The 24477-nt window shown below is 37.2% G+C and overlaps 1 protein-coding gene and 1 pseudogene across 1 annotated transcript; both read right to left on the minus strand.

Moving 5' to 3' along the window:
• Positions 1 to 5806: 5806 nt before the first annotated feature.
• On the minus strand, positions 5807 to 6538 carry LOC144651397 (uncharacterized; annotated as a pseudogene).
• A 5617-nt stretch (positions 6539 to 12155) lies between these two features.
• Positions 12156 to 23925, minus strand: LOC144650217 (uncharacterized). Its single transcript, XM_078509868.1, has 12 exons — positions 23153 to 23925; positions 21237 to 21906; positions 19599 to 19942; positions 19036 to 19315; positions 18486 to 18692; positions 17629 to 17794; positions 17195 to 17314; positions 16843 to 16905; positions 16536 to 16661; positions 16118 to 16243; positions 15574 to 15741; positions 12156 to 13100 (listed from the first exon to the last, which is right to left on the minus strand). Exons 1-12 carry the CDS (start codon positions 23317 to 23319, stop codon positions 12838 to 12840), a joined length of 2700 nt encoding a protein of 899 aa, XP_078365994.1. The 5' UTR covers positions 23320 to 23925; the 3' UTR covers positions 12156 to 12837.
• Positions 23926 to 24477: the final 552 nt, after the last annotated feature.

The following is a 24477-nucleotide window of genomic DNA, read 5'->3' on the forward strand; positions in this document are numbered from 1 at the left end:
CAGCAAAATGTCAACATGGGGTCACACCGTGAAATACCGTCGATTATTCTGATTATTATTGCGTCCTGTGACATATGCGAGTCATTACTTGTCTTTCAGTCAGGCAACAAATAGACCTGACTGACGGGGAACTCAGATGATAATACGATTATCAGGGAAATAACAAAATTATTGTACCTCTCTGGCACCCTTATTGCCCTTGGTGTACACCCACATGGCTCCTTCGTATAGTTGAATGAGTATTTTCACTTCTACTTTCCCTTTTTCTTTTGTTCCACTCAGGATACTGTCCATGAATTGTGACACTTCTTCGTTGCCCACGATGGCCTTTATGACCTTTTACCTTCTTTAGTTGCTGGAATAATCCAGCTTTGGTGAACTCGTCGACGAATATGCTCTTGTCTTCTGCTCTTCGATATGAAGCTGTACCGGCTGAGAACAGCCATTATGAAATGTGGGAGATTTGCCAGAACCTGGTGAGCTGAGGCAAATGATGAAAAGGTTCACCTGTTCCGGACGAAGCCTGCAGTCGACCTTTATTGTAGTTTGACCCATTAAGCAGACGACTGTTGGCAGTATATCTCTTGAGGTGTTATTTGCTTTAGAGTACACGTCAAACCATTGTGCAACATTTGCGCATGCAACAGTGTCCCATAGCAGCCGCATTTCAGAAGCAGTTTGCTTTACTTTTGAAGCCATTGCAGAAATATCTGACACTCTTCTTCTTTTACTGGAATGAAAATCATTGCTCGCCGCTGACATTTTTTCTCTGGCAACAAATGAAACATAATAATATAGTCATATACTGTGGTAACTAAAAATTCATAGCTTCTATATTGGTTTTGTTTACTTATACAGATACAGGAACTACATAAATAAGAAAAAAGATGTAACACTATTATATAACGTCTCTCATTAACACTATAACAAACTTAAGAAGAAATAGTGAAAGCATGAGCTTACACTGTGATGCATTTTTTTTCCACTGGCGACCAGCAGTCGGTGGCCAATAGGGGAAAAAAGCTGGGAGGGTTGTCTCCAAATGAAGAAGACTCTTCATACACATCAGCCAAAAAAGTGACTAGTGGTATTTTGCAGTCTTAAAAATCTGTTTTGTATGTTTCAATCACTAGATATTTTAGTTAATTCTGTGGCCATTTTTTCAATGCCAAAATTGCGTGACAAAGCCCCTTTAATTATCTGGTCTGCACTAGTTGCACAAGATGTAAATTTTTTTCAACTATTCAATGTGATTCAATGTGCTGTTGATTGGTTGAATGGAGTTGGATGTTGATCTCAAAAACCTTAACAGAAGCTCTCGTAAAGTGTTAATATTTCCATGTAGTTATGCTTGACAACCGTTGCTGACAATGCGAGATTTCGTCCACTATACAGTAAATTTTATATGTTTAAGTTTTGAAACAAAATCATTTTGCTTCTGCGACAATTTTACTTTTACTAAATTTTTGTAAATATCTTGCGAAAACAAACCCATATGGTCACTTCTCAAGTTAAGTTTATTCTAAAAACCAATAACAGAGTAAACACTTTAATGGCCTAGGTAATTTAGCATTGTATGCTCTCTCGAATATAGTAATTGAATGTATTTTCTAGTTTGATTGAGTTTGTGGTCATAAATTTGCTTTTTGATTGTTTGATTGACTGCAGAACAATAAATGCACTTCAAAAATCCCCATCAGCAACCTCAAGCTTCTTACACAAAAAAAAAAGCTTGATTCTTTCAAAACAGAATGGTTTATTTCTTAATCAAACTAATGTAAGTTGCATCTTTGTGACAAAAATTCTCGTGAAGGCAATGAAGTCAGGTTTGCAAGTACATGTATTTCTTGGCTTTGGGGTATGCTATGTTTGGGTTATATTTGGAAGTTGCCTTCATAGATCTTCGGCAATGTTTGTAAATCGGAAATCCAAGTAGGAGGACATCAACATTACCAACTGAAATTGAGAAATGTTGGCAGGTAAAAAAAGCCTGATTGCAGGTTAAGCATACCCAAACTATAGATTCCTATATTTCGCAAATGGAAATAAGTAATTTCTAGCCAAAGCTGAATCAATCGACCAATCAACAAATCAACCATTTCTGCAACACTCACATTCGGCAATTTGACTCGCTAGGCCATATTACTAAAAGCCTTGTGGAAGAGCCCACTCAGCTTCCTTCAAAAAATCACTCATTTGTTCAAAACCCGCAAACAGAAGTACAACAATACCAAAAACCTGCTCTTGACAGTTCAACATTAAAAACTATAAAAAAAATTGTTGACATACGAGACAAGGGTAGTCGCTGGCGGCTTCTGTAGTTTGATCGATGGGAAGCCTTAGCAATACATTCCAAAATGCCTTACCTCTTTAGATCTATTTCAAGTAGCGCAGGAAAAGAAGCTACAATAAGCTTTCCGATGTCTCTAGCAGAACTGTCTCTGTAGAATACAATATCCTGGATCCTGCCACTCTTCTGCAGATCCTCTAGCCTTGATTTCTGTGGGACGCTCTTTAAACGCCCCTGGAGGAAAATGAACGGCCGTTTAAACTTGTGCTTTAGAATTTTCTTTGTTTGATCGCTGGGTACACTGGTCTGATCCGAGTCGCTCATTTCTCTTCCTGGACAGCACTAATAGCACAAAGCACAGAAACCGCATAGGACTGAAAGCGTCCCTTCAATGTTTGACATGTGTGAAAAACAACTCACAAAGTGAAAAAAAAACCAGACGTGAATTCACAGATCATGATTGGCTAAATAAATGCCTGACAGATAGCGCGGCATCAACTAAACAAGCCACAACGTTGTGTTGTTCACAGTTGTTATTTGTGACTCAATAATAAAAAATTAACAAATCAGAGGGTGATATAACTCAATCCCATGACGTCGTTCCCGGTTGTGATATTTTAAGAGTTTTGTTCGGCTCTCCCGTAACTGGCCTTTGGTATTGGTAGTGCGGTAGTACAGTTGTCTGTCTATTATCGATATTTTACCTGAATTTACTTGTTCTAGTCGCTAGACGGTAACAATGGAAGAAACAGGACAGAAGGCAAAATATGTATACTTGAATTCAGTCAGCCAAACGTTTAAATGCGCCATCTGGTAAGTAACTTTCAATTCGCCTGTAATGTATCATACCGAAGTCATAGCCGAAGCAAGTGCGCTAAACACAGGAGTATACCTAAATCCATGAGCCGAAGCATGCACCTAATTATTCACCCACCTCGGGAGTGCAGGACCACGCTAGCATTAATTTGACACATTTAATAATTCACGCACTCCACTGCTACAGCACGAGATCATATCAATAGATTACATGGTCCGCGGAGATATGAAATTTATCTTCTCGTGTTCAAATCGATATCTCACGAGTGAGCGCAGCGAAGCAAGTGCGCTAAACACAGAAGTATACCTAAATCCATGAGCCGAAGCATGCGCCTAATTATTCACCCACCTCAGGAGTGCGGGACCACGCTAGCATTAATTTGACACATTTAATAATTCACCCACTCCACTGCTACAGCACGAGGTCATATCAATAGATTACATGGTTGCTTGGAGATATGAAATTTATCTTCTCGTGTTCAAATCGATTTGAACACGAGAAGATAAATATCATATCTCCAAGCAACCATGTAATATTCTGTTTTTCTATAAACCTACTAATTATGATGATTTTCCGAAGATTTTTGACCATTTTCCGAAAATTTGCAAAATGTTGTCCGAAGGTCGTACGGATGTTTCCGAATATTTTCCGAAAATTTACGAAGATATCCGATGATTGTCGAAGATAACAGATCCGAAGATGATTCACCAAATAACGATTTACTTTGGCTCAGTTAGCATTGGAACAGGGCAAACTTGTGAGAAAATGATTCGAAATCGATATCTTCACGTGTCAAAATAACATGGTATTTTCAAGTGTCAAGATATTTTTTTGCACGAAAGATTTCTTGGTATTACACTATTGTTTATGTAATAAATACATTGTCATATGCTCTTACTCATAGACCTTTTTAGCTACGTATGTAAATTGCCCATTTCAGATCATGTGCTACTCTCCAGGGAGTTGTTCTTTTGTCTAACTGGAAATTATTTATGCATTTCCACGTGAATTTGTTTGAAGTTGAAAGAAGTTATTCTCAAGGGTAACATCATGGGTTCTAAAATTGGACAACAAACAAGCAAAGCTAAAAATGTCTATTTCGCAACGCAAAAAGAACATTTCAACAATGCTTGTGCACTCAAAGCTGCAGCTGCATGTGTTGACAGTTTTTTCGCACGCTCATGCATCATGTGTCGAGGACTGTTTATGGAACTGTCAGGGGAACTGTCTACGGAATATTAATAGGGGTCGTTGCACCCACGGACACTTAATTTAGCTTGAAGGACAGTTTAACAAGTTAATATAATTGTTACATATTTTCGCTTAATGTTTAGTTTTTCCCACATTGACTTTTTTTGTAAAACTTTCACCGCTGTGAGATTATGAGTTATCCATGTCAGAAATGTAATAAAATTAGGGGTGACTTTGCATTGATACAAATCTCTTTGCTGTAAGGGTTAAGTTAATTAATCTATGACACATCTAGTATTGGCAATATTAATTATTTGCATTTTTAATTTCTAGCAGGGTGGTTATGCTAAAACCAGTGTCTCTGGAATGCGGGCACTAAGGCTGCCTTCAATGCCTGACGATTCTGTTACAATGTTACAAGAAAAAAGGGCACACAGAAGCACCGTGTGTAATTTACAAGTTTAACAGTAGAGAACTTACTGTTAATGTTACCCGGGACAAATTCACAAGAGAATTAGAAGTTAAATGTGCCAACAAAGATTGTGCGTGGAAAGGCACATCAAAATGACGAAAACACGACGAGGAGTGCCTCCATCGCGTGATCGTGTGTCGTAACCTGAGATGCCGGCTTGTGATGAAGCGCGAGGAAATGGATTCCCACTTGTTGGCATGTGGAAAGCACCCCATACCATGCCAAGATTGCGGCAAGAACGTAGAAAAAGATGACATGGCGGCCACAACAAGTCTATGACATCCTGCCCATTGGACTGCGGGATGAAATTGCCAAGGTAAGAGAATGTTACTTTTAATAATGATGTAGAATCTCAGGGATCGCGGAATAGGTGAGAAAGGGGGGGGTACTTAACCCCTCCAATATTTCAGCAACAATATTTCCAATAATTCCGAGAAAAAAAAACTTTCTAATAAAAGAGTCTCTAAAGACCGTCAATTAAATTCACTATTCCACATTATTATAGGAACCATGTAACCTTGCACATTGGCCAGTGCCCGGAGAAGGTGGTGCCCTGTCCAGTTGCCGACTGCAAACAAATGTTCGGCAAAGAGATCGGGAAGAGCACATGCTCTCAAGCGCCCTGAGCCACGCGGTGCTGAGCTAAGGTGAAGTTCAGTGGTCGAAGGGCCAGCTGTACAACAGAAAGGTACATTTAGCCAATTCATTTATTAGAAACGTTTTAAAACATCTATTAGTCAAGGCTGGGCTTCACATGCGAAAAAGTGAAACTCGGGGTTATCAGAACAGGAATGGGTAACTAGAATTTTATAAAGATAAGATGTTCTACATGACACGAGCATGGGACAAAGAAAAATTCTGAGTCCCGACGGGAATCGAACCCATGGCCTCCCAGATACCGGTTGGGCGCTCTAACCAGCTGAGCTACGAGAGACTCGTTGTGAGCTGGGCCATTTTACTGTAGAATAAATTGTAATTGACAGGCCTACGCGGACTCCCCTCGTGACCTTTAATCGCAACGCATTTGAGCCTTGGGTCAAAGTTTCGCTCTAACGAGCGTATCTTTGGAGGGATTTACCCCTCTTATATGATATAATTGGAGGCTTTGTGTAGATTTTTTTCAGCAACGGCTGATTTTGTATTAAACCCCAGTTTTCCATTAATATTTGTTTAAGGTTGCGCACTGATGGGTGATATGTAGTGACAAATGGCAATATTTTCTTATGAGTCTTTTTATTTTGTTTGAGAGCCGACTTTCGTCCGTCAAAGTTCACCTCCGCTAGTGATCTCTCTATAAAGGTTTGTGGATAGCCACGCGCTCTTAGGCGCGATTTGAAGTTAGAGAGACACTCTTCAAATGTTTTTTTTCTGAAGAGTTTGTTCTAAGAAGTCTTATTGCTTCGCCTTTAATGAAACCTCTTTTAACACCCGGCGGGTGACACGAGGTGTAATGTGTATACTGAAAGGTTTCAGTTGGCTTATAGTGGGTTCTGATGTCTAGGATAGATTCCGTTTTAAATCTATCTCCTTTGTATACCACTGTGTCAAGGAAAGGTAATTCGTTCTCTGAAATTTCAGCTGTGAATTTTATCTTAGGGTGGAATTTGTTTCCTTGTTCAATAAACAGAGAAATGTCCTGTTTATCTTGATCCCACACAGAGAAGATGTCATCGATATAACGTCTCCATTCTCTTGGCTTGATATTGCTTTGGCGAACGAGTTGTGTTTCAAATTTTGCCATAAAGAAGTTGGCAAAGGCAACGGCCATTTTTGTACCCATTGTGGTTCCGTGGGTTTGGAGATAGTTATCGCCATTAAATTGGAATGAATTTTCTTATAAGATTAAGCCAAGCATATCCCTGAGATATTTTGTCGAGATAGGGGGGGGGGGGGTTTATTGTGAAACGTTTCGTATGCCTGGCATACAGTTTCTATTCCCTCCTCGTGTGGTATATTTGTATACAAGCTTGTCACATCCATAGATACTAGAATTGTATTCTGGCGTATCTTAGTTTTTTCCACAAAGTTGATAAAATTGGTAGTATCCTTCATGTAGGATTGTTGACTTTGAGCAATTGGTTGAAGAAGTCTATCCACAAAAGATGATATTCTTTCTGTTGGGCCTTCACAACCGGATATGATTGGTCTGCCAACCGGTTTAGGCTTGTGGATTTTTGTAAGTGTATAGAATATTGGTATTCTTGGGGAATAGGGAGTTTGTAAAAGCCATTTTTTTGTCATGTCATCGATGTGTTTACCTTGGTGGAGTTGAGTGATAATTTCATTCACCCTTTGGTTTGTATCGTTCACCATAGGTTTATCTAGAGGCTTGTAGTGTTCTCTGATGTCGAGTTGCACTTGGGCCTCCTTTATTTTGTCTGATTTGTTCATGATGACTGTTGTTGTACCCTTGTCTGCCTTTTTTAGATTTATCGCAGTGTTGTTTTTGAGTTCCGCCACTGCTTTTATTTCATTGCGTGACAGATTATTTTTAGGCTTAGTTGTTTTTATTTCGGAGAGTTGTAACTTGACGTTTTCCAAGTAGCTCTCAAGGGCAAGTGATGGTTGAACCGGTGGCATCCAGTCTGATTCTACATGAAATGGATGAGGTTCTTTGTTTTGGCTGTGGAAAATGTATTTTAGGCGCATACGTCTTGCAAATTGTTCAAAATCTTGCAGGAGTTGTTGCCTAATTTTAGTTTCATTCACCACGGGTGTTGGGATAAATTTGAGGCCCTTTGATATCACGCTGACTTGGCTGTCAGTAAGTTCATGGCTTGAAATATTTTTTAGAAATTTTTCATTAGTCTCCTTTTCTGTGGCTGATCGCCTTTTTTCTTTGTTTTCACGACGTTGTTTTCGTCTTTTCTTTTTAGATGAACAATTGCTCTTGTTATTGCTAGTATTTGTTGCTAGCGATTCAGAGAACACAAAGTTGTAATGTTCAACTTGTTTATTGTCCTTAATTACATGTTCAGACACAATGTCAGTTAGGTCTGTAATCTTTTTCTCCAACTCGGCTATTTTTACATCAGTGGTGTTTACAATGCTTTGTGCCGATTGCGACTCTATACGGCTTTGCCTATGTACAACAGTGCTTCTATGAGTCAGACCCGTAGGTCCAGCCTTAAGCTTTTTCTTATGGTTTTCAAGCCGCCGTTTGTGGAAGCGAGCGAGGGCGTTTACAAACCCTTGTTCGGCATTATGTTTAATGTCCCTGACTTCCTTTTGGAAGTCGCCATCAGGCGTAATGTTGGCCCTGGCAGCGTATTGAAGCGATTTCGGACAAGTCCGATTGTTTAAATGCCTTTGTAGTTTGTAGATGGATTCCTCCGTCTTAGCAATTTTTGCTTCCACGGAGCGATGATCCACGTACTTTCGTTTGGACCCTCGTTTTTCTTCTCGTTTTCGTTCTGGCAGGTTGTTCTCTTTCTTTTCGCTTTTCTCAGGCTTTCGTGCTGGTATGGGATGCTCGGCTCTTTCGACCCGGACCCGTCTTGGTTGTGATGGCGGGGGTGAGGCCTCATCTTGGTCATCAATTCTGCTATGCTCCGTAATCGTCCTGAACAGGACGGTAGTCTGGTGTTTTAGGTAGTGGTAATACACCCGATAATGTACCATAATTAGAGGTGTCATTCAACTCTACAGACGGAAACCACGCAGCACGGACTTATGAAGCTCTAGTGTGTTTCTTCGACGGCATATTTCTAGCTTTTTTGAGCACTCTATGGTTTGTTTTAGCGTGGAGATGTTTTTGCTGTATAGCACATGTTCGTTCTGCAAACCCCTACTAATAAACGGGATTGATGCTACGAGTTGTGTGCGTATTTTTCTATCTTTCCACTACTTGATGTCTGTTGAGTGCAGTCGCTTGTATTGCTCGCACGAGGTAGAACGGGGCCCGTCCATAAAACAATAGTCAATGGTAAATGAAAGTGATGGGCCTACACGACTCCTACGTTCGTGACATTTGTAACCTTTGCCGTTTTATGTTGAGTTCGGTCTTTCAACTTTATTTTGCTTCTGACTTCTTTCTGAGGGTACTGTTATTATTTGGAGGCATTATGTATTGTAGAGCCGTAAGATTGTGGCCAAGGAAGTGTCTGAGGGTCATAAGTCCGTGCTGCGTGGTTTCTGTCTGTCTGTAGAGTTGAATGACACCTCTAAATATGTACTCTAATAATAAAGATAAGATGTTCTACATGACACGAGCATGGGACAAAGAAAAATTCTGAGTCCCCAACGGGAATCGAACCCATGGTCTCCCAGATACCGGTTGGGCGCTCTAACCAACTGAGCTACGAGAGACTCGTGTCATGTAGAACATCTTATCTTTATTATTTATTACCGAGCTTAAAATTTACCATCTTTATTATTTACTACAGTGGAACCCCGCTTTACGGACACCCGCTTAATACGGACACCCGTTAATACAGACAACGGACACTTTTCTGTGTCCCAAGTGACAAACTGTCATACATTGTCAACCCCGCTTTACGGACACTGTTTATCTGTGCACTGTCAATTATTTCCTTACTTCTTCCTGGTCAAATAATGACAGAACTCGACGAATTCAAACGATTTTATTACAAAGAGTAGCTTAATAACGTGAATTGCAAAGGCTTTTTCAAATCTTCAGTCCGCCTTGATGTGTCACAAGCTAAAAGTTTCCGTGCAAAGTAAAGCTACCGACTTTTTTAAATAAGATTGTAGAGTTTAAGACTGAAAGGTTACGGTCAGAATTTCAGATAGAAAATAAACTTTATAGAAAACGTTCTGTTACTGTTTAGTTTCTTGTTTATAGTAAAGTTGCAAGTTTTTAAATAATTCCACTGTTGAGTTTATTAAAGTTTAGTTCGAGTATCTGACTAAATCGTTAGGTTTTCGTAAAAGCTATTAATTTTAGTCAGAGAGTTCACAGTTTGCATTTGTTACAGTAACAGCACAATTGAACAACGTTTTGTTGCCGTATAAACGTTTGCCGGCGTCTTTATGTCGATAAAACATGTATCCGTGACTTTTTCTGAGAACCCGCTTAATACGGACACCCCGTTAATACGGACAATTTGGCTTGTCCCCTTGGTGTCCGTATTAACGGGGTTCTACTGTACAAAACTTGATGAATTCGATATTGCTGATCCTAGCAGTATGCAGGACGCGTGTCACATATCAACCTAGTAAAATGGCCCAGCTCACAACGAGTCTCTCGTAGCTCAGTTGGTTAGAGCGCCCAACCGGTATCTGGGAGGCCATGGGTTCGATTCCCGTCGGGGACTCAGAATTTTTCTTTGTCCCATGCTTGTGTCATGTAGAACATCTTATCAAAATTTACCATCTTTATTATTTACTAGAATTTTATATGTAATCAAAGTCGATATACCATGCCCGTTTTATGACCTGCGTTTTTGCGTCGAAATTTTCGTAGAGCGCTACGCTTGTACCATTGTTTTATCAGTATCTAATTATTGCGTCCAAGTCTACAGTACAGTGGTACAGTCGTACAGTTGTACAGCATTGTCTCTATCATAGAATCTTTTCGTATTCAATATCTATTCTTATTTACATTTTAACATTCTGTAACATTTAAAAACTGTTTTAATTTTTGTTCGTATGAATGTACGTACGGTGTACACTATACGCGTGTAACACTTGCCGTAGAATCGTACTTCGTACAGAGTATGTAGTCCGCCTTCCACGTTGTGTGCTGTCCTCTAGTTAGTAGTTATCTGTTTTTACCTAATAATGTACGGTGTACGTATGTACGCTTTTCGTAGAAGCGTAACTTCGTATTCTCTTTACTTATATTATATGTATTTTTATTTAATTTTGCCTACATTAATTTATCCTAACATTTGAAAAGTTTTTTATTTTTTTTCGTATTAATGTACGGTGTACGTATGTACGTATGTGCATGTACGCTTTGCGTAGAAGCGTAACTTCGTACACTTTATAAATTCATCCTTCCACGTTTTGTGTTAAATGTGTTATCTTTTTCGTTTTAATTTCTTGTGTTCTACTACAGTAATGTAACATTCTTATAGTACATTTGTAACCGAGTTTTATTATACGTGACAAAGCAATTTTTCTGTTTCACTTTGTGGTTATGTTTATCTCTGTTCCACTGAAAATATCCCTTTCGGTTATGTTTTGTTGTTGTCTTTCACACCAAGCAGTATAGATGAGCACTAAGACAAATGATTATATTTATCACGCTTTAGTGTGCCAGCTTTGTTTTAGGAAAACCGCCAAGATTACTGTTTCCTATATGCTTTTTGGCTATGCTTAGATGAGTGGAGACACTGAAAACAGTAACGTTTCATCAGTTTGTGGCTTACCTAGCCATTGTTCACCATTCGAATTGTTAAAAACAGGATGTCAGTCATTTAGTTTCTCTGAGCTCGTCGTTTATTGTGTTAAACGGGCATATTAGACGCCCAAAACGTTCTAATTACACACAAGTTTGAGTCCATCGTCTAACGAACATCTAGCCTTCCAAGTTCTTTGAGAGTTCTCCTCTCGCACGGAGTGGGTAAGTGTTCTTTCTTTCGTATATTTCGCTCCGTGCTTCCAGATTTCTATCCAGGTCATCAATACGATAATATTTCCCGTCGTTAGATTCCTTCGTTTTATAGTGTACCTCGTTTACCTTGTATTTCAAGCAAGTAGTTCCTCGTAAGTATTTTCCTTTTGTATTGTTACTGTATTGTAGAGCTTGTCGTCTTTTAGTTTAGCTTTTAGCTTTAGTTCGATTGTAGGTTTTGGCAACGAACGCAGCTTCCAAACATGTTTGTATTTCTCGATGACCTCGAGGTTTAGTTAGCTTATTGCATGATTAGTCCCCAATTCAATTTCTCGTCAGTGCAAAACTACCTTCAAAGCGTTCGTGTAAGCGTACGCGATTATTAGTCACGTGCCATTTGTCACGGTTCTTTGCTCTCGTCGCTCGGTTTTGTTGTTGAACGTGGTTTTGTTTACAAGTATCGTTTTCTCTATTTCACTCGTTGTTTTAGCTGTTATTGTGATTATTGTACTTTCATATTAGTAATTTTAGCGCGTTGTTATGTTCCTCAGCTTAGTTCCCCTTCGATTTGCCCCGTTTAAAGCCTTAGTTTGTCTTTTGTAGTTTTTCATTGTTGTTTTGCCTAAAATAAATATTTTACATAAACTGAAATATATGTCCTTTTCGTTGCTTGCTGCCCTGTTTATTCACGTGGCTCGGTCACTCATTTTCATTTGCGATGATTATTTCACAAACAAGTAAAGTTTATAACAAAAAATCGAATTACAAATGAATTCCTAAGAGATAATACCACACTATAGTGTCAATTGAATTGTTGTCACCTTATTTTCAAAGGATTTATTATGCTTTTTATAAAATCCTCAGTACCTATTCCCCTGTGTTTATAAGCACACATTTTAACCCCTGTGTAAATAGTACAGGGCCCTAGGCTTATAAGGGTAATATTTGAGTTTTATATATTTTAATCTATTTAACTTATTCCACCCTCCTTCTTTTTTAATTTCCCTTTCTTCTTGACACTATAGTCCTGTTTTTCGTTTTGGTGAGCTTTTTCAATTAAAACTGTGAAATTTTAATCCTTTATCCTTGGCCCCTCTGTTTTTCTATTTTCGCCCCTAAATGGTACCGCCTAAACCCAGCAACCCAAAAGTATTTCACACTATCATTTACCAATGTAACACTTCATTTCATGCAGAACTCTTCCTGTCTTTTATTCATTTACTTACATTCTACTTGTACATTTAACCACTAAGGTAATATGCGCCTAAATTGTTAAAAAAATGTAAAACAATTAGTAATCCACCATCCTCCAGCTAGTCTGCACAAGTCATCATCTAGCTACTTCCTTATTTCTTCTCTGTTAGAATAGGGCCTCAACAAAAAGTACGCTTCGACAAAAACACTAGCATGCACAAATCTCTTACTGATCAGTTTTGTTGCCTATTAACACCTTGTTTCTATCACCTTAAACTGTAACGTTTTCTCCATTTTAAACTATTACAACTTTACTTCTCTATTTTTCCCTTCTCTGATATAATATCCTGTCATCACTTGCATTTGCTACATGTATAGTTTGCCTTTTTCAATTTAGCTTCATTGAAATTCAGGCCTACACATTTCAAGTGTTTCCATTGGCTGCACTTTACACAAAGAATGTGTCCTGTCAAACTGCCTTTTTTAAAACATATATTGCATATGTTTTTATCTTCTTTTTTCGCCCTTGTTGATTTCGACCTAGTCATTTCTTTTTTATTCTTCACTCTTTTCTCCTTAGGCTCTTCATCCGTAGTTGTTACACGGAATGGCAAACCTGTTGAAAAAAAAGCATGCCAAAAAAAATTTAAAATCGCCCCTTATTTTCCTTTCTGCTGTTTATTAATTTATATTTTGTATTTCAAATTCAGCAAGCTTTGTTCCCTTGATTTTGCTGCTTTGTTTTTTTGCTATTTTTTTTCTGTACCATAACGAACTGGCACACCCTACTTTATCCCACAAGTGTTTTAATATTAGTGCAATACCTTAATACCTACAAAAAGTTTAAAACGTTTTCCTTTTTTACTTATTAATTGTCTACGGTAGGTGGGGCTGTATCACCCATAAATGTAATAAAAACCATAAATGTAATACCAACCATAAATGTAATAAAAATTGACCATAAATGTAATACTAACCATAAATGTAATAACTTTTAACCACAAATGTAATAAATCCACTAACCATAAATGTAATGAAATTTGCCCATAAATGTAATAAACTGAACAACCATAAATGTAATAAGGCTTAACCATAAATGTAATAAACTGGCTACGACTTCCAAGTAAGGGGCCACAAGTGATAATAAGCAAATATTGGATGAGGTTGAGCATGATATCGTGAATTATCAAAACCGAGGTCTGTGTTATCTGCCGAAGCCGAAGGCTTCGGCAGATAACACAGGCACGAGGTTTTGATAATTCACGATATCATGCGAAAACCGAATTCAATAATTGTTTTATTATACGTTTTCAAACAATTTGCTTTCACTTTTTCTAGCGCCGACGTAAAACTTCGTCAGAACATTGGCCAAAGCGGTTTTATCATGTGGTTCCTCCAGGTTCTTCTCCCTAAAATAATCAATCAGAATTTTTACACTTGTGTTTGTTGTTCTCTCGGTGTTTTTAGGAGCTTTATTCTCGATCAAAACTTTCAATTCCTCTTCGGAAACGGAGGCGAATCGCTCAGCCATATTTTCACAAATTTGACAGCACTACACGGACGAGGGGCTTGGAAACTAGGCGGACTTTTAACTCGACATGATAACCCAATATCTGCTGCAGATATTGGGTTATCATGTCAAGTTCACATGCTACTGTATATTGACTGAATGCTCTCGACCAATCACATGTTTCAAAGTAATTCTAATGTATAATAATATAAAATGAGACAGGCCTAACGCGACTCCCGCTGGTTGCTGAATGTTAGCCTTCGATCTGTAAACGGAGGATTTAATTAACGCTCTCTCGAGCCATTTCAATGATGATCTTTATGCCATTGTGTTTGCTAGCTCTGTGGCATATTCGTTAGGTTTATTGGCTGCTGTTTGTTCAGAGATTCTTAATAGCCTTTAATGGAATGTTGTAGCCTAGTATCGGATCAGTAGATTTCTAACTGTCAACAGTGGCAGTTAGTTCGTTTAATAACGTTTCTTTATCACGGTTGTGAGGGTCTAAGATCCGATTCTTTTAGAGGCTTCTGCAGTCTCTAAGCATTGCGAGCGATGGTTTCTTTGTTGTTAAGCTCCCCTTAGTTTGAGTGGTTGTGATTTGTGCTCTGGTAGCTATAACACTTTACCTCCATTGTTTTTTATCTGTTTTGTTGCGTTACTTGCATCCAGCAAATAAATTCTATAGCAGTTTGATCACTGCATTTGAAGTCTCTAGGATGCTGCAACGATGTCTCTTGGCAAATGCTTTATCTTAACAAGACTAGAGTTTTGGTCCTTCAGTGGACCTCATCAGTTGCTCCTTTATGTTAAAGTCTCATCGAATGATTTGAAATCATTCGATTTGCCTTTTTTGTACTTATCTGCAGGATCGAAAATTCTGTTTTTTGATTGGCCCACTTAACTGGACCAATTGTGTTAATGTAGTTCGATCCGTGCTTAAGTGTGTTTGTTTAGAAGGCTTTTTTTCGCATTTTTGACCTTAAAAGGTCAGTTCTGATGCTAAAAAGTGGTTCTCATTTAGCCGTGCGAGAGTAGTGTTCCACATAATGAAGAAAGGCGTCATTTGGTATATATTGCACAGCGTGCGTTTGACTATAGCATAGATTTTTTTGTGATCAAGATAATCTCATGCAACACAGCGGAACGGAGCACTGTCAGAAAAAGGTCACAAGTGATAATATAAAATGAGACAGGCCTAACGCGACTCCCGCTGGTTGCTGAATGTTTGTTTCTTTAAGGGGTCACAAAGAGCTTGAGCCAGGCCTTTAGAGGTATAATCGAATAGTCAATTTCTCGAAACGTTTGTGGCCCCTTACTTGGAAGTCGTAGCCAGTTTATTACATTTATGGTTACGCCTTATTACATTTATGGTTGTTCAGTTTATTACATTTATGGGCAAATTTCATTACATTTATGGTTAGTGGATTTATTACATTTGTGGTTAAAAGTTATTACATTTATGGTTAGTATTACATTTATGGTCAATTTTTATTACATTTATGGTTGGTATTACATTTATGGTTTTTATTACATTTATGGGTGATACAGGGGCATTGTTTTTTTTGGTCACTCCACTTACACTGGCTTCTCTCCTCGGTTTCACATCTCTTTTCTTCTTCTTCTTCTTCTTCTTCTTCTTCTTCTTCTTCTTCTTCTTCTTGTTCTCCTTCTAAGCTTGTGAGTTTCCTTTTCATTGCTCTGCAATCCTCCTCGTACTTTTTCCTTTCTTTCTTCTCCTCTTCAAGATCTTTATAAAGAAAGTTGTCACAAATGTTATTATTTGCTCTGGATTTACACTATTTTACTTTTTCCTTCATTCGTCCTTTCTGGTTTTTAACATACACAATGAGCATTCCTTACTCTTTCCTCTCTTTCTATAATTTTTTGGAATCATATTATAGTTACCTACAAACCCTTGCCTTAACTCTATGCACACCATAAGACTCTTAAACTCTTGTGCGCCTGTTGTATTGTCTCCCCCTGCTATCCTCATTCTCAATTTTTATCTTTTTTCTATAATAATTGATTTTAATTTTACATTGTTTTCTTATAATAATTGTAATATTACAAATATCACTTTAACAGTCTTTTCTTTACTTTTCCTGTGCTCCCATCGAAATTACCTTGTTTAGCTTCCTCCAGCTCTTCCTTCATTCTTTTCATCATCGTCATGTATTCCCTTAGTTCTTGTTGCGCATCACCAACATAGGCCTGATTTTCTTTTCTTGCATTCTTTTCTGCCTCCATCTCTGTTATTACAAATACACGCAGGTAATCTTTTACTATTTTTTTATCGTTCGCTAACTCTTTAATTTGCAGGTGTCATCACCTTTTTTCTCTCTTTAACATTCTTTAATATTGTTCATTAAGGCACAGTTTCTTTCTTTATTGTTTTTTTTAATTCCCTTTCTATTTGCAATGTATATATTTCTTAGAGATTGATTAACTCTTTTTTGTATTTTGTTTTGATTCTCATACAGCTCAACTTCCAATTTGTTGCCTTTCAAAGGCAAAAATTTTCAAAACCCTACTCATTTGTACCTCTTTTTGTCTCTTCCAGTTCTTCAGATTTTCTTTTAAGTAATTCCTTTGCTGTCTTCAACTCTGCACTTGTGCCCCCTTTGTCCGTGTATTCCACTCCATTCTCTTCTCCGTCTCTTCCTCTACCTGTTACCCAAAAAATTATTATTTATTATTGTTATACAGCTCGCTTGTTATGTGTTAAACAGGGTTCAGGAAAATAAGGGCCAATTTAATTATTATTATTATTATTATTAAGTAATAGAAAGTGTATGTTTTAACTTTGAAATTTGTTATTTCTTATTTCTTAATCTACCTGGGATTTTACCTTCTTCAGCCTTGTCCTGTTCCTGTTTTTCAATTTCCTCCATGTGTACTTCAACCCCTGAAGCTTTAAAAGTAGAAAATATTTTATTTGCCTCTTTCCTCGGCACGTTATTCTCTGGTATGTCACAACAATTTTTTATCCTCTCGAAACATGTTACTTGTTACAATTTGTTATTCACTGCTTCTTTTTAAGTATTTATGTATATATTACGTATTCAGTTGTACCTTTAGATTATTTTAACATGTTGTGTATAATTTGTTTTTAAATGTCTATATTTTTCTTTTAATTTTACAGATAAACTGTTCTCCGCTTTTTTTGGTGGATGAATTCTTTTGTCTGCTAGGCAACAAACCTCTATCCAACTTTGAAAGCACTTCCATGGGGAAGAGAGATCGTCTAATCATTATGCATCCCTTTGGAGCCACGCCATTCTTAGATGGAGAATAGAATTTTGCTTGTCCAGACTTTTTCCCTAACGTATAAAATAATATAATAATTTAATAAATAATACTAGATACAGTAGTCCAAGTCATCTTACATCTTAACCTTTGGCAAGTTTTCAAAACTATACTTTTTTATCACCAACCCCCACTCCCCCCCCCCCACACCCACTTATGGATTACCAAATTTTTCTTTTTTTTGTAAAAGAGCAATTCATTTCATTTACAGCCTCGTCCTTAACACACCTCTACCGCCCAAATTCACTTTTTAATCTTTCCTCCACTGTACGTATTACCAGCCAACTTAATTCTTAATACTAAGTTATAGAATTATACCAAAACTCACCGATACCCAAAGTTGACACAGCATTTCGTACTTGGTCTTGCTTTATCCTCCCTATTCCCTTCTTTCTGCATCGTTTATTGAGCTCACCAATCCTCACGGAAACCATTGGAATTAGTACTTCGTCTTCCATTGCCGATTTCCTTTTTGTGTTCAAGAATTGATTCACCTAAAGATATAGTGGTTTTTAATTTAGTGCCATTGATCTAAAAGCAAAGTAATATCTCTTGCCAGTCACAGCAAACACACACAGCCCAGTAAACCAATCAAAACTCTACGGAAATACAAAACCAACGCAAAATGTGAATTACATTTCAGTTATTTATTCTTTTGCTACTTTATAAACTAGCCGTTATTAAAGTATTGTACTCTCACTTTTCTGTTTCTTAAGGTGATTCCCTAGTATTGCATTTTCAGGAATTTTACGTGTGATTAGCGTGCACACATAAACAAAATGGTGGCTTCCTTTCTATGTTGCTTGGCTCGCTAGAGTGATAAATCATCCTTTTATCTTAAACGAGTTCTGTGGGCTATCATTTTCTTCTTAGTTCGAAAGTAGCGATCAAATTCTTTCTATAAAATGAATACAGATCAATTTCTATAGCAGAATAATACATTATCACCGAAAATGTGTACTTTGCCATTAATCGTAAAGGAAATATAAGGAATTATATGGTAAATACAATTCCTTCTTTCTCCTAAACGAATACGGTGACAGCCCTTTTTTCAAAATTTAACTTCCCTTAAGGTAAACACTTTTTAATAGAAATAAAAAATTGGAAATCTACGAGCATTTCTATTTCTGGTAAATCACCGTAAGCACATTTTAGGTGGTTAAATTCACTTGTTATGTTTATAACCTCTTTTGGCGTTAATCCTTCCACTGCTGTCTGCACTGTCGATGCAAATTTTGTCACTAACTGCTCTGGTGACCCATAGGCACAATTTACTGGTACGGGTATTTCAGTTTCTTCCACTATCTGCACCTTTTTAACAAATGGCAATATAACCTCTCTCATGTGCTCCACCAATTCCTTGTCTCGTACGCTAGACGTTATTTGTCCCATCTATTAAAACAAAAATTATCTCTTTCATTTTGCCTTACTTATATTATAAACTTTGATGTTTTAATTTTAAATAACAAGCTGTAACTTCAAACTTCGTCATCATCATCATCATCATCATCATACTCATCATCATCATCATCTTCATCACCATGATAATTACTATTCTTCTTCTTATTATTATTATTATTATTATTATTATTATTATTATTATTATTATTATTATAATAACCCTTTTGTTTAAGTCTTCATCTTTCTATAATATTTCATCCCACTTCAAAAATCCCAAGTTGTATCTTTTCTTTAATTTTACATTTCATGCTTATAAAAATAATAAATCTCTTACCTTTCTACAGGCAAAAAGTACACAAGCAGCACTTTGAGCTATACGGCTTATCTTTGATGAGTCGCCTAGCTCTTCTTGTACAATGTTCAGACATTCCGTATAGAATTTCTGCCCTTGTACAGAGTGAATCCACTGGCCAATCCTTATTACTTCTCCAACAGTGCAGGACACCTTCTTTATGAGTACTCCAAATCTTTGCGCCCACTGCGTTTGATCTTTTGTGCTGCACTCAGCGTTTTTTCTTTCGTTTACCTTTATCACGATTACTCTTTCCATTAACCTGTTGATAAATCAAAGTATAGGCGAAATTCAATGTTCCATTTTATAAACGAGCAAGTTACAAAGTATGATTATATAAAATCGATTTAATCACGAACTTGGGTCCTCGCATTTCAAATTACCCCAAAATAACTAGATTTTGCTAATCTTTTGTATTGAAGTTTTGTATTTCATTGTAATCCATACATATATCTTAATGATCATCTGCTGTTTTATCCTTCACATTTTTCTACATCTATATTCCGTTAATAATTATAATTCCCGTCCAATAAATCCAAACATACCTTTTCCTGTCTGCATGCCCAAGCCAGCGTATTACATGCTCGTTCACTGTCGTTATAAACGTGCATTTGGGAGTGGTCTCCTGTCTACATGAAGCGCTTGTACCACCTGAAAAAAATCTTTTAGCTGCCTTCCCAATTTCGGCAGGGTCTGTTGGGTCGTCCGCCTGGAATCCTAGGCTCGTTTTGGATGCAACCACGCCATTGTGTGAATCCGTAAAAAGCTCAAAGAATAATTGCGGATATCCTCCTACAGTTGCCAGGGCTACGTTTCCCGCCTTTGTTTTGCCACTATCTGTATTCCCACATCCGACAACAAGCGGGCAAAATCCTTTTGCCTTTTGCCACTAAGTGAAAAAACAAAATTTGTTATTTAACATTTATCTTCCCATTTCTTGAAGTGCATATTATGTAAAAACATAATTGGTGTTATTGCTGCTAATTTTGAAGGCTACTGCAAATAAAGAAGGGTGGCGTTTTCCGTCCAAAAATATATTTTCTACTTTAAGAGATATTTACGTTTTTGTATTATGCAACCGACAAATTGATGACGTCACAAATCGTTCCCCGCAAAGATTAAGAGGAAATCCGCCATTACTTCGAGTAGTTAATGGACAAAATTATTTACCAAAACTATTTACACCTTATTGCAAGCGTTTGTGTTACTGCTTCGAATATCTTATCGAAAAAATCTTTTCTTACAACAACAAACATCGAAAATAAACTTCTAAGTTTGTTTTAATTCCACTGAATCCCTTAAGAAGAATTTAGGAAATGGCTACACGTGAGATTTTGCCTATACCTTGTGAACTTTGAAATTCGTTTTCTCAGACTCTGATACGAAATTGCTGTTTGTGTTTTCACGGACAATTACTTACATCTTTACCTTTTATTAAGGGTAGGAAATAACGCAATAGGATTTAAATTATTCTGGTACTTGATTTTTGTCCAACTTTAATAAATATTACTCTACTTCCTAGTGGATTCCGTCTTAAGCTCTGGATAAAGAGTTCCTCTAGAAATAAAGCAGTGTTCTTGAAACTTGGCACCACAAATGTGCATCACAAAAGGAACAAAATGACACCCTTAGTATTGTTGCCATAGCAACTCTTTCAGCTCCAGTCTCTCTCTTTTAAAAAGACAAATATCCCCATATCTGACCTCTTAAGTGAGACAACGGGTCCTGCTTAGAACAGACATAGTTCCCATATTGCCTTAATTCCCACCATTGTTTGGCTGCGCAAGATGGTTCTTGGTTTAAGGCAAAAACTGGGAATTTCAGTTTTTATTAAGACAGCACCAGCGGCAAAACTATTGTCATGGCAACAGGCCTAAGAGTACCATTTTTTTCTTTTGTGATGCACATTTGTGGTGCCAAGTTCCAAGAACACTGCTTTATTAGATTTAGATATATTGTTTATTCAGTATTTTAACACTTTTTTAGAGTCAAATGTTATGACGTAATCACTGATCTAAAAAGCATAATACAAAAACGTCAATATCTCTGAAACGAAAAAAGATATTTATAAAAGAAAAACGCCATTCTTCTGTATTTCGAAAGGCCTTTCCAATAAGTAGAAAATATTGTTCATGTCATATACACTTTAAATACTAATAACATTACCAATAGTTAGTACTCACCTCTTGGTAATTTGCCATTACACAACCCATGCTTGCCAGAATAAACTGCGAAAGGAAGTTCTCTCTTTGTAAGTCACTGCATTGTTGTGATATATCATCTGCTGGTACTGGGATCACTGGAGACGATGGTTCCTGTAACATCAAATCATCCTTATCTGAATCGAAGCAAAGACATTGGTCATGCCCGAATAACTCGCTTACTACCAGCTTCAGGTGAGTATCTTCTTCCATCTCCCTCTCCAAGGTGCCTGCTAAAAAGTGCATCATTGCATCGAAATAAATGGTGGTTAGTTCACCCTCCACTTCCGCAGCTAATGATTCATCTGCTATTTCGCCCCCCTTGACGCAATCCGTCAGATGACTAAGCCATTCCAGTCCATGGTGACTAGCCTCTACTTCATAGCCATCTCGACCAATGCTCAAATTTCGGTTTAGGCACCAAACCGGCTCCCTGCCTATTCCTGTGTTCTTTCCCACTATTTTGACGGCTCTTAGCACCTCGTCGTCCTGTTCTGGTATTTGCACCTCTTCCGTCAATCTCGTCAGTAGTTTGTCCAACGTTAGGGCGTTTACCGAAACTGAGTACCTTCTAACTGCTGATGCTCCGAAGTTTAATTCTTTATCGAAAGCTGTAGGGTTCCTGAAGCTGCTAATCTGGACGTAAAACTCCCTGTCAAAAGAGCAGAATTTAACGTTTTATTTATTTAATTTTCATTTTCACTTGCTGTTTTTTATTATTCGTTATAACGTTTTGATTTTAACTGAGGGGGGTCTGGGTGCCAATGCCCGCGAGCCCATGTAAACAGCGGATTTTCGCAGATGACCAAAATCCAAAATGGCGGAGAAACCTCTGAGAACATTTCCTATTTTTTTTTACAAACTTTTGGTTCGTTTAACTTCCCCTTCTCAATATTAACTCCACTAGGGTCCATAATAGTAGTCGTACTTTTTTCTCGACTGATGTGTTTTTTAATACGACAATTCTGAGCTTGTGATAAATTTCTCAAACCAGTCTTTTAGGCACGATTCTCGCATGGTACTTGGTGAACTGATGGAACTTTAAGGTATTTCCAAATTTTAATATCTAATTGATTTTAGAGCTATTTTAGAATACGCGGCCACTTCATTTACATGTGTAGCAACGCTTTACAGTACGAGGCAAAACACAATAGGCACTTGTTATTTTATTACTGACATGCTTTTCATTGGCCGGCTATTCTGAAATCTGTGCGCTTTTTCTTTACAACAATTCCCATGGGATTGATTGTAATTGATTGTAAGCTTTATCTCAATCTATTTTCGTTTTATATACACTCTGTTCAGTTCCTGGTAAAAAAAATTTTTCTTATTCGTATTATTCTGAGAATATCACTGTTTGATTATTTTTTTGAGAATATACCAGTAATTTATTTGACGATGGCCATTGCAATTACTAGTTAATTGATACAATACCTATCAAAATCGTGACTGATGCAAATATATTCTTGTAATAAGTCATTGAAACTAATAAATAGTGCAATTGAACATAAACCCTTGATGGCTAGTTTATTTTGGTCTCGGGTGCATTTATTGGAGCCTCAACTGAAGACCCATAATTATTATGCACTATGTTGCATTTTATATTGTATGTCCAAAAAAATTAAATTTTTAATTTTTTAGGATGATCTAACTATCTCCAGTTTATTTTCACAAATACTATTGCCACATCCAGGAAACATTTTTGTCCTTGTGCAACCAGAAATCCAAATCTTGCACACAGATTTTTAGTAGTCCAAGTGAGTTCAGCCTGGAATATGGCTGGTGAAATTCCTCTAAGATGTAGTAATTTAAGTTGCCCAATATCACCTAATGTGGCCTAAAATCGCCTTAAATCCCTTAAATTTATTTTTACATTATAGATAAATTCGTACACTTACTTTGTTGAACCATTTCTATGCGTGGCTATTCCTTTATAGCCAGTTCTCTCTCCTGCTTTTACTGCCTTCAGAAGCTTCAGAGTGCAGTTTGAAAGTTCCTTCCTTTCTTCGGGTCCTCCTTTCGTTGTGTACACTCCATTTCTTACAACTAGATCTATCGCTGCCATCTTGCACTCGGCTTTAACAAAGCTGTTTGCATTTTAAACTTTCCCTTTCCTCTTTTTATACCCGTTCATTCTATTTTTGCCATTAATTGATATGACAGCAATTTCAGTTCTCGCCCCACATTTTATCGTATCGCCTTAACAGTTATCTCGCTTTCCATGGCACTCCCTAAAATTACAGGGTTGTTTCTTTCAACAAATAGATTTTTATCTCCGTATCTTCTTGCAAGTTCCTCTGAGTCTCTAATAATACCAAGTACTTCCCTTTTTCCCCTCTGCATATTTATGCTTGTGTGCATTCCTTTAACTTTCATGCATGTTCCACTTAGCGTAAAAAATACAAATCTATTCTATTTTATATCCTAGAAAACGTCATCCTTTCTTTTACTTCTTTATTTGTATTTTCATTTTTCTTGTCTGCGTTTCGTTCTTATAATACCCATTCAATCTCCTCTTTTATCAATTCACACTTTTTATCATATGTTTACTACTTAGTTTGTTCCCGTTTTCTACTTCCTATTGTTACGTTCACTGCTATCTGCTCTTCACGTTGGAGTTTATTTCGTTGCATTTCTCATTTTTTTTTTGCTTTTCCTGTTATTCCGTGTACTTTTGGGTTTATTAAAGTGAAAAACCTACTGGTATTTTTTTCTTCCTATAATTCTTGCTTCTTAATGTCAAGTGATTATTTACTTTTTTCCCTTTTTCAATTTTTCCTGTTGCCTTTAAATACACCTTAAGCTTGGGCGTTTTAATAATCCCTTCGGTTAGTTAAGTGATAACGGCATAATAATGTCACTAGTGCAAAGTTTTTCCCTTTCAGGATTATGCCCTCCGTGAGATATCTATAACATGTCTCATCTTTTCCGGTTTCGCCCTTTTTGCAATTTGTAATTCCATTCGTATTTTTACCCTTGCCATTACTGCCCTACGTTGAATGGAATTGTTATGTGGTGTTTCTGCCGTTCCCTTTTAACGCGGAAAATAGTTGAAATTTTTTCATCTTTCTGCATTCTTGCCTCGTGAAGTTATGCTTGTATTACCCTTATTTACGTTTAAAAAGTGAGAAACTATGTTTTGTTGTAAAAATGTCTGCCTTTCTCTTTTCATCAAACGTGGAACGGAATCTACTTGCTTACTTTAGATTCTACCTTTCCTTCA

The sequence above is a fragment of the Oculina patagonica genome, chromosome 4 (genome assembly GCF_052425735.1).
Source record: "Oculina patagonica isolate OP01 chromosome 4, crgOcupat, whole genome shotgun sequence".
Lineage (NCBI taxonomy): Eukaryota > Metazoa > Cnidaria > Anthozoa > Scleractinia > Oculinidae > Oculina > Oculina patagonica.